The sequence below is a fragment of a genome, unplaced genomic scaffold (genome assembly GCF_019419815.1).
Source record: "Pyrus x bretschneideri cultivar Hongxiangsu unplaced genomic scaffold, Pyrus_bretschneideri_v1 Contig42, whole genome shotgun sequence".
NCBI lineage: Eukaryota > Viridiplantae > Streptophyta > Magnoliopsida > Rosales > Rosaceae > Pyrus > Pyrus x bretschneideri.
In genome coordinates this window covers 691,262-701,860 of record NW_025999746.1, presented here as the reverse complement: position 1 = coordinate 701,860, position 10,599 = coordinate 691,262, and the positions used below count along the sequence as shown (strand labels likewise).

Below are 10,599 nucleotides of genomic sequence, written 5' to 3'. Positions count from 1 at the left end.
AATCTTGCAATGCACCATAAATTTCAGCATAAGGCCATAACCACAAATTGCAACCATTGTCAACGTCAAATAATCGATCTACCATTGCGACAGCTTAGCAATATGATTGAGGTTGCCTATAAAAAGAATTAGAGGCCTTCAATCTCAGTACCTTCATCAAATTCAATCTCTACGATTATATGAATCTCAAATGATTATTCAATCAACTAAACTGCTCTTCAGCACAAACCAATTCCTTTTCAGCAAAACCCCTTAGCTCTTCATATACAAATCGAAGCAATCCTTCGAAGCAAGCACTACTTCCAATCTCCAAGATCTAAAACTGTTACTGCTCTACCACCCTGTGGTATGATTTGGATGATGTGTCATTCCAACTACCTTGATCAGCTCTTTGAGGAAAATGTTTCCCACTCAGTCCAGTCTGATACTAGTGATCTTAGTGGATTCCTCTAGCATTAACTTGTCATACATGGCCTGAATGTTGCTAGAGTTCACTACTTTCTTTATACTTTCAAATTTATATACTCTACTTTCTTTATACTTTCAAATTTGTATACTTTTCAAGTCATGTAGATTTGTTCATCAACTCGGAATATCTTTCGTAAGTGATTGTAATCTCGATTCCATCATGAAATGACTTCATTCAATTTCCTACTTCTATTTCTATTTCTACTTTTACTTTTAGTTATAACTTAGGCAAATTTCAAGCCCTCGTTTGTTCGAGGCATAAAAAAGAACTTAATCAAACCAGTGTCCCATTTAGTACACAATCTTTTAGTTAAGAAGTCAGATCTAAGCCCAAACACAACACAACTCTACACACACTATTTTCTGTTGGCAACCTCCAACAATGGTATACATATTTTCTCTTTCCTCGAGCCATCTCATGGCACTAAGAATGAAAGCAACACTCGGAACAAATACATATCTAACCTAGTCAGACTATACTGAGTTTTGAAACCAACAATAAGTTGATTATGCGGAAAGATGGTCAAAGGGTTTAAGTTTCAAATTTTTGGTTTTACCTTAGAGAACTGTTAGTAGTACTCCAAAAATCTCATTATGCACTCCTCGCAAGTGTATTTTCTTTCTAATTATTTAAAGTTTGTAGTGCAAAATGAGATTTTTAGAGTGACAATAACAATTCATTGCCTTAAATACTTTACGATAGTATTGAAATAATTAGCATTAACTGTATAGAGCCACTAGAAGTTCTTTTTCCTTTCTAGATTTAGGAGCTCCTTGAGGAATCCCTATTTTATGAGCCACTCATTTAAGAAGCTAATTGGAGATGCTATTAGAATAAAAAACCACACTCATCTGACTGTAATCATTAAGGTGATGATGCTACCACTTAGTACTACAACAGTAATATTCATCTCAACTTATAAGCGAGAAATCTTAACTTTAAATATCGTGAATAAAAAATTCGATACCGATTTATTCATCTCAGCTCTAAAGCATAAATATCTAATTACATATGATAAAATGACAATGCAAATCTCGTCGAGGTTAGTGAGCAAAATACACCTAAATTTTGATTCTCATTAAACTTTGACGATGACGCATGGTAATTGTGTTGTTGTCTACCTTTCAGAAAAATTAATACAGACACACGCTAATAGCAAGTCCACCCTTCCTTTTGAGGCTGGTCCAAAGTCTAAAAAAATAGGCTGGCACCCCAAAAATCTAGTCAACCCCACAAAATAGACCAGCCCAAAGTCCACCTTAATCTCTAGGCCGACCTATAATGGGTTGAGTTAGGAACTGGCCAATCTGACGTCATGCTGATGTCAGCCATGGCTGATTCTCTTTTTGCGATTGGCACATAGGATACACGCTTGCATGGGCGTGCATTCCAGACTTAAAAAAAAATGTCATAGTCTCACCGCCGACCACGTGTCCGCTTTTTGGCTGTTGGATGTCAACCTTTTTGAAATCCAATGGTTCAGATTAATTGACTTAATAAAAAAATTATAAAAAAAATGTTTAAAAATACAGAAAAAATTAAATGATTTTTTATATATAAATACCTAATCATCTTCTACAAAAATTGAATATTTTCGAAAAATGACGCGTAGCGTGACAAGATTAGTTAAAAATTCTATCCACAATTAAAAATAAAATTATTTTTTTATTATTTTATAAAAAAATTAATAATATTTTAATACGAATTGACTAGACTTTCGGCCAGCTCATTTTTTAGGGATGGAGATGCACTTGGCCAATTTGTGACATCCCACATCGCCCAGGGGAGTGATCCATATATGTATATTCTCATCCCTACCTAGCACGAGGCCTTTTGGGAGCTCACTAGCTTCGGGTTCCGTAGGAACTTCGAAGTTAAGCGAGAAGGAGGCTAGAGCAATACCATGATGGGTGACCCACTGAGAAGTTGCTCGTGAGTTCCCAAAAACAAAACCGTGAGGGAATGGTAAGCCCAAAGCGGATAATATCGTGCTACGGTGGTGGAGCGGGCCCGGGAAGTGATCTGCCCCGGACCGGGATGTGACAATTTGGTATCAGAGCCTAACCCTAGTCGTGGTGTGCCAACGAGGACGTCGGACCCCTAAGGGGATGAATTGTGACATCCCACATCGCCCAGGGGAGTGATCCATATATGTATATTCTCATCCCTACCTAGCACGAGGCCTTTTGGGAGCTCACTGGCTTCGGGTTCCGTAGGAACTTCGAAGTTAAGCGAGAAGGAGGCTAGAGCAATCCCATGATGGGTGACCCACTGGGAAGTTACTCGTGAGTTCCCAAAAACAAAACCGTGAGGGAATGGTAAGCCCAAAACGGACAATATTGTGCTACGGTGGTTGAGCGGGGCCGGGAAGTGATCCGTCCCGGGCCGGGATGTAACAAATTACTGTTTAATCAAGTCAATTACTATTAATTTGGGTGGATTAAATGGATTTTAGGCTAGTTCATTTTTTAGGGGTGGACTTGCTCTAATAATCCGTTTTTGTCATGGTTGTTTTACAATAATGTCCTTAAAGATTATGGACACCCCAATGGGGCAGAATTGAATTTTCAAAAGTCATGTCGCACATTTTTTGAATCACGACGTGCTACGCATGATTTCACGTTTTAAATGTATATATATGTGTAAATTGACAAAAGGAAAGTCAAATATTTGAAGTAAATGAATAATCTTAGATCACGCTAGAAGAAACCCCTCATAAACCAATTAAAGCATCTAAATTCACATAATAAAATCGATCTCTATAGAATGTACATTAAGAATAGAGAAAATAACATTTAATAAACAATTGATTGAATCATATTATTGCTAGTCCATTGTGAGGCTAAACCCACCCCTTCCCCCTTAGTATAGATAATATCATTTGTTAAAAAAATAATAATCATTTGACAACTAATTTAATCATATTATTATCCACGTGCGAAAGATTTTTTTTTATAACCGGCATTACATGCATCTTAAGATGTTTTGTACGTATTTAAAATAGAGAAAATAATATTTAATAAACAACTGATTGAATCACATTGTTATTAGCCTATTATGAGGCTAAGCCCACCTCCTTCCCCCTTAGTATAGATAAAAAAAACAATCATTTGGCAACTAATTTAATCACATTATTATCCGCGTGCAAAAGATCTTTTTTATAACTGGTATTGCACGTTTCTTAAAATGTTTTGAATGTGTTTAAAAATAGATAAATTGAATCACATTATTGCTAGCCTATTATGAGATACTAATTAAAAAAATAAATAAAAACACAAAATAATTAATTATTAAAAAAATATTATTAAAATGATGAAAATACCCCTGCCTTATTTGATGCATTATTTTGGGATGCCTTTGAAGATTTTTGTTTTGGGGGCATTTTTGTGCAATTCTTTTGGTTGAAGCTTGGTGACACCAAAACACTATTCACCAATAAACAATTGATTGAATCACATTATTGCTAACCCATTATGAGGCTAAGTCCACCTTTTCCCTATTAGTATAGATAATATCGTTTGTTAAAAGAAAAAATCATTTGACAACTAATTTAATCACATTATTGTCCGCGTGCGAAATACTTTTTTTATAACCGGCGTTACGCACTTATTAAGATGTTTTGAACATGTTTAAAATAGAGAAAATAATATTTAATAAACAACTAATTAAATCACATTGTTGCTAGCCTATTGTGAAGCTAAGCCCATCTCCTTCCCCCTTAGTATAGATAATATCGTTTGTTAAAAAAAAATAATAATCATTTGACAACTAATTTAATCACATTATTAATCGCGTGCGAATGATTTTTTTTTTTTTTATAACCAGCATTACACATTTCTTAAGATGTTTTGAACATATTTAAAAATAAATAAATTGAATCACATTATTGATAGCCTATTGTGAGGTACTAATTAAAGAAAAAAACCACAAAATAATTAATTATTAAAAAAAATACAATTAAAATGATAAAAATACTCCTATCTTATTTTATGCATTATTTTAGAATGCCTATAAGTTTTTTATTTTGGGGCATTTTTATCCAGTTACTTTTGTTAAAGCTCGATGACATCAAAACTCTCTTCACCTTTTCTTCTTATATATATATATATGTTTATAATAGACTTGGGAGGTCCCGTCCCAAACCCGTTGGCATCACACTTTCGACTCCGTTTCCCCTCCCCTGTCCCAATCTCTGCAAATTATCTCAGCAATCAAACACCCCATTTCTTTCTCTACCCTTTTCTTGAAAGTCCATAGCTAATTACCCAGAAAAGGCTCTCCCTTTTTTGGTAGAAATGAAGATAGAATGTGTCATAGACTCTCTAAGGAAACAGTCTTTTTTCAGAATTTATAGATAAATTCTATAAATTCTGTGGCGGCTCTGATTTTCCCTCTCTTTCTACTCTGTTTTTATGCAAAATTCTGCGTGGTTTCCCGGAAAATCTCAGGGGAAAGGAAGAGAACGAAAGTGCAAGTTTACACAACGTGTAAGTACACATTTCCAATGCCTAAATGCTAAATTTTTATTTATTGTCAGTTCTTTTATCCCATGTAGTAATTGTTAAACATAGGACCTAATATTACATTAATTCCCAAGCTCATATTTTTTTAATTTTTTATTTATTTCATAATTCTTGTGGGTATTCTGAAAATATATGTATTTTTCTCTCTTTTGTGTCCACAAATGCTTGAAATATTAATAATTGTTGGCTGATTCGAAGAGAAACCAACATTATCTGTATCTTGGAGAAAAAAAAAATTCTGGAAATTAGTAGACAGTTTTAGCCTTTGAGCTAAACTCTACAAAAAGGTAACTTTTTGGAATATTATTGAAATTTTAGAGAGGGTAAATTTGATGGGCGGTGTTGGGCATTATTGTCTTTTGGAACCCAACCTTTAACATGCAGGTTCACCACAGCTTATGGTGGTTTCCTGGGGTTCATTATTTAATTTTAATTTTTTTGTGTTACTTTTTATTTTCTCTTTGTTTTCTTATGTTAGCTAAGAAATAAGGAAAAAAAAGCCTAACAAATAAGGGGAGCTGTGACGATAATTGTACTTAGATAGTCAATTTTGGTCCCACTTTGAAATTTTTTCTCATTTTTATACCCACCTCTAGTCAGATCTCCATTTTTTATGCCATTGGGTTCAAGAAAAATGAGCTTTGTATTTGGGATGCCTGTCTCCCAATGGAGGCTAACATGGACTCCATATTTGACTGTATGGCTCACTGGGCGTATAAGGGGATTCTCTCTTTAATGCATTTTATTTCACTATCAAAAAAAAATTTACTTATGTGCCAGTTTTTTCCTTTTTTATGATCTCGTTAAACAGTTTAATATGTTATATTATCGAACTACTTAATTTAGTTGCACAACAAATCAATTTTGCTTAATTAATGGAAAAAATTGCCAGACTAACAATATAACATATTATTCCGTGTTAATATAAATATCTCACAAATATCTATTGTTTTGAGGACCATATAGGTCGGTCGTACACGTTTTCTTAGGTCGAAATTTCCATGTCAGTACAGAAGCAAAAAGAGGGAAGTTGATTGGAGGCAGATTGTCTGTGGGTGCCCTTCCTTCTTATTTCTTTCTGTTTTATGCGATCACGGTTAAGTCACGTTAACATTTTATATTAATTTTTTAATAAAAATAATAAGATAAAAAATAATAAGAATATAAAATATTGACGTAGCTTAACCGTGATCTTACAAATAAAAAAAATTAGAAAGGACATTCAAAAAGGAGCGCAGACAATCTGCCTCCAAGTTGATTCAAGCTAACCTTTTATGCACGTTAATCCAATTAATTGACTGTCACGATGTAGCTAGTTTCCACAGGGCCAGAGACTTTTCACACCATGTTTTTCTTGAATATTCAACAGCCCAACACAAGTATTATACGTATGTTTTAACAGGAGTTAGTTAATCGTGCCCTTAATCCGAATTAGTTCGTCTTAGGTTATGGTTTCGGATTTATTTAATATAGTTTGTGGTTGATTACATAAAGTCGTACGTTGAACACGAATATAGCCTAGGATTCTTGTGAGCCTTTCTGGAAACTCTGACCCGAATCGAAAGGCAATTTTCCTTTATTATGGAGTGGCTTACAATTATGTAACATGGGAGAGTATGAGCCTTGTACAACTTTTTGGTGGCATATTGATTATATTGTGACTGCTCTTTTTTTTTTTTTTTTGGTAAAAAATGTGATGATTTGAACGTGATTCATGGTTAGTCTTAGTTACTGTGTTGCTAAAATAATTGCAAATTTCTTTGGCTAGCGTACTTCTTTGAATCCTAAAAATTAATTATCGTCAACGGTTATGGATTTGAATTTTGAATAATTGTTGCTATTTGGCTTTTCTGGCGTTTGTTATAATAAAAGAAAATGTGAACAAAGACATCGCCCTTCCATGAATCATTTACACACGGACAGAAACGATTTAGAGTAGTCACTCGGCAGAAACTAACACAACACAAAGGCGCTCACTTTATTCTGAACTGTAATCTCTTCCCTTTTTCCTTTTTTTCTTTGTTTTGGGTGGTATTGAGTCTGGAAGCTATATTTTTTAGGAAAGCTAATGAAAAGGGCTTAAAAACTTTGCTGATAACTATTTTATTCGAGGATAACTATGCTTATATATGTATATCACATTATGCAGGAATTCAACTCAGACTCTTTAGTTCCTTGTCTTTTGCTGGTGCAAAATGGCTACAAATACCACAGTTGCAACCGCATGTCCAGCACCGATGAAAGCAACATCTAATGGGGTCTTTCAGGGTGATAATCCTCTGGATTATGCTCTCCCTCTTGCCATCTTACAGATATGCCTTGTGGTTACACTTACACGGATTCTTGCTTATCTTCTTCGACCACTAAGACAGCCTCGTGTGATTGCAGAGATTGTGGTAAGTATATATGCTTTTTGTTTTCTTTATATGCTATATGATGGCCTTCAAAATGATAGTCAATTTATCGTATCATGATGTATTATCAAATTTATATGTGTGGAAATCTTACCCTTTCTCTCTTTGCCTTTGGTTGAATATTTTTTTGCAAATCCTTTTTTTGAATATGCAAATGATGTTATCAGTTATCACTGAGAGAGAGAGAGACACACACACACACACACGCACACACACATAGAGAGAGAGAGAGAGAGAGAGAGAGAGAGAGAGAAGAACTTTCGTGCACCGCTACAAGTGTCTAAGAGGAGCTATGCATTTCCAAACAATATGTTGTGGGAGTTAATAGATTTTGGTGCTTTCATTGGCAACTTCTCGTCTGAAAGACAGATGTTTTCAGTGGCCTTTGAAGTAAAACCATATGTGCCATTCAAACAATAATAATTCCTCGTTTCCAAAAAAGGAGAATGAAAAAAAACATAATATTTTGTTCTATTAACGTTTATTGGAAGTAAACAAATATCTGCACATCCTTGTGCATAGGAGAGTTTAACTTAGTATTGCTTTTTTTTTTTCAGGGTGGAATATTACTTGGCCCTTCAGCTCTTGGTCACAACAAAGACTATATCGAAGCAATATTTCCAAAAAGAAGTCTCACAGTGTTGGATACTTTAGCCAATCTTGGTCTTCTCTTCTTTCTGTTCATAGTGGGTATGGAGTTGGATCCTAAGTCCATCCGCCGCACTGGAAAGAAGGCTCTCTGCATTGCACTTGCAGGAATTACCTTACCGTTTGTTTTAGGAATTGGTACATCGTTTGCCCTCAAAGAAACTATTTCTAAAGGTGTAGATGGACCACCATTTCTTGTTTTCATGGGAGTGGCTCTTTCTATAACTGCCTTCCCTGTTCTGGCTCGTATTTTGGCTGAGCTCAAGCTTTTAACCACTGATATTGGCCGAATGGCGATGTCAGCAGCAGCGATCAATGATGTGGCTGCGTGGATTCTTCTTGCTCTTGCCATTTCCCTCTCTGGCACTGGCCGTTCTCCCCTGGTTTCACTATGGGTATTGTTGTGTGGGTGTGCTTTTGTCCTCAGTTGTGTATTTTTCGTTCGACCAATCTTTAAATGGATGGCACAGCGCTGTCCCGAAGGTGAACCAGTAGAAGAATTGTATGTATGTGCTACTTTAGTTGCAGTTTTGGCAGCTGGGTTTGTCACTGATACTATTGGAATTCATGCCCTATTTGGAGCTTTTGTGCTCGGAATCATTGTCCCAAAGGAAGGGCCATTTGCAGGCGCTCTTGTTGAAAAAGTTGAGGATCTCGTATCTAGTCTATTCCTCCCATTGTACTTTGTCTCTAGTGGATTGAAGACCGATATAGCTACAATTCATGGAGCTCAGTCATGGGGCCTCCTCGTTTTGGTCATTTCAACAGCCTGTTTCGGAAAGGTCTTTGGCACAGTAGCTGTTTCCCTCCTCTGCCGACTGCCCTTTCAAGAGGCTCTGGCACTCGGGTTCCTCATGAATACTAAAGGGTTGGTGGAGCTCATTGTCCTTAACATCGGTAGAGAGAGAAAGGTAAAATTAAGCATTTTCCAATTTTAATGGGATTCTCAAGGCTTCCTCTGTAAATTTTTGTATACACGTGTAACTTAAGGTGCTAGCGTTCTGTTATTGCAGGTTTTGAATGATCAAACGTTTGCTATCATGGTTCTCATGGCTATCTTCACAACCTTCATTACGACACCTATAGTAATGGCAGTATACAAGCCAGCTAAAAGAAAGAGTACATCTGATTACAAGTACAGAACAATTGAAGGGAAAGATCCAAGCACTGAGCTCCGGATTTTGACCTGTTTCCACGGTACAAGGAACCTCCCCACAATGATCAATCTCATCGAGGCTTCTCGTGGGACTGAAAAGAAGGAACGACTCTGTGTCTATGCAATGCATCTTATGGAGCTTAATGAGAGATCTTCTGCAATTCTGATGGTTCACAAGGCGAGAAGAAATGGACTACCCTTTTGGAACAAGGTGACAGATTCAGATAATAATCAAGTAGTTGTGGCTTTTGAACCGTTTGAGCAGCTGAGTCGAGTGGCTATCCGTCCAATGACAGCAATCTCTTCCGTTTCTAGCATGCATGAGGACATCTGTGCAATAGCTGAAAGGAAAAGGGTAGCAATTATTATTGTCCCATTCCACAAGCACCAGAGGTTGGATGGGGTATTTGAGACAACTCGAACTGAATACAGAGGGGTCAACCGAAGGGTTCTTGAGCATGCGCCATGTTCAGTGGGGATCATGGTAGACCGTGGCCTTGGTGGAAGTACCCACGTATCTGCCAGCAACGTTTCTTCTAGCATAGTTGTCCTATTCTTCGGGGGTAGTGATGATCATGAGGCCCTTGCTTATGGGATGCGAATGGCTGAGCACCCGGGTAACAGTTTAACCGTTGTCCACTTCTTAGCAAGTCCTGAACTTCAGCGGGAGATAGTCCAAGTGGAAATAAACGAGGGCTCCAACACTTTAGCAGGGTCAGTGAACGAGAAGTTCATTGCTGAATTGAAGAAGGTTCCAAATGACAGCTCAATCATATATGAGGAGAGGGCGGTGAGAAATGCTGCAGAAACTACTGATTTGATTCGTGAGTTTAATCGATGCAATCTGTTTCTGGTTGGTAGAAGGCCCGAAGGTCAAGTAGCTGCTGCCTTGAATATCAAGGGAGACTGTCCGGAGCTGGGGCCTGTAGGTAGCTTGTTGACCTCTCCAGATTTCACAACTACAGCATCGGTCTTGGTTGTGCAGCAGTATCTTGGGATGGCAGCAGTTCCAGGTTCAGTTGGTCTGTCGAAGGTCGTCGTGTTGCCTGAGGACGAAGATTCAGAAACCGGCTGATCAGCTCTCCCGAGCCTGTATTGGAATCATTATACAGATCACTGTTCTAAAAATTCCCGCCTAAGCCTCATCTAGGCACTAGGTTGTTGGTTACTGCCCCGATTAATGCCTAGGTGTTTGAAAATTAAAAAAGGTCGCCTTGACCTATTGAGGCGCCCACCTAGACCGCTTTAGTACCCGTCTAGCCCGCCAAGTCCCGCCTAGGTTGCGATTCACTTAGACAGAAAATAGATAACTTTCATTTTGCATTTTATTTTTTAAATAAATTGTAAGAGACTTGTTGAATACTTAAATGAACACACATTATATGCTTA

At 37.0% G+C, this 10,599-nt stretch overlaps 1 protein-coding gene across 3 annotated transcripts; it reads left to right on the top strand.

Moving 5' to 3' along the window:
- Positions 1-4,580: 4,580 nt before the first annotated feature.
- Positions 4,581-10,599, top strand: LOC103927292 (cation/H(+) antiporter 18). Of its 3 annotated transcripts, none has more exons than XM_048566649.1 (4): positions 4,581-4,956; positions 7,142-7,388; positions 7,964-8,965; positions 9,068-10,599. In XM_048566649.1, exons 2-4 carry the CDS (start codon positions 7,188-7,190, stop codon positions 10,283-10,285), a joined length of 2,421 nt encoding a protein of 806 aa, XP_048422606.1. In that variant the 5' UTR covers positions 4,581-4,956; positions 7,142-7,187; the 3' UTR covers positions 10,286-10,599. The 3 variants fall into 3 exon arrangements, with proteins under 3 accessions (XP_048422606.1, XP_048422608.1, XP_048422607.1); XM_048566651.1 differs by lacking the exon at positions 4,581-4,956 and adding an exon at positions 6,681-6,961; XM_048566650.1 differs by lacking the exon at positions 4,581-4,956 and adding an exon at positions 6,681-6,982.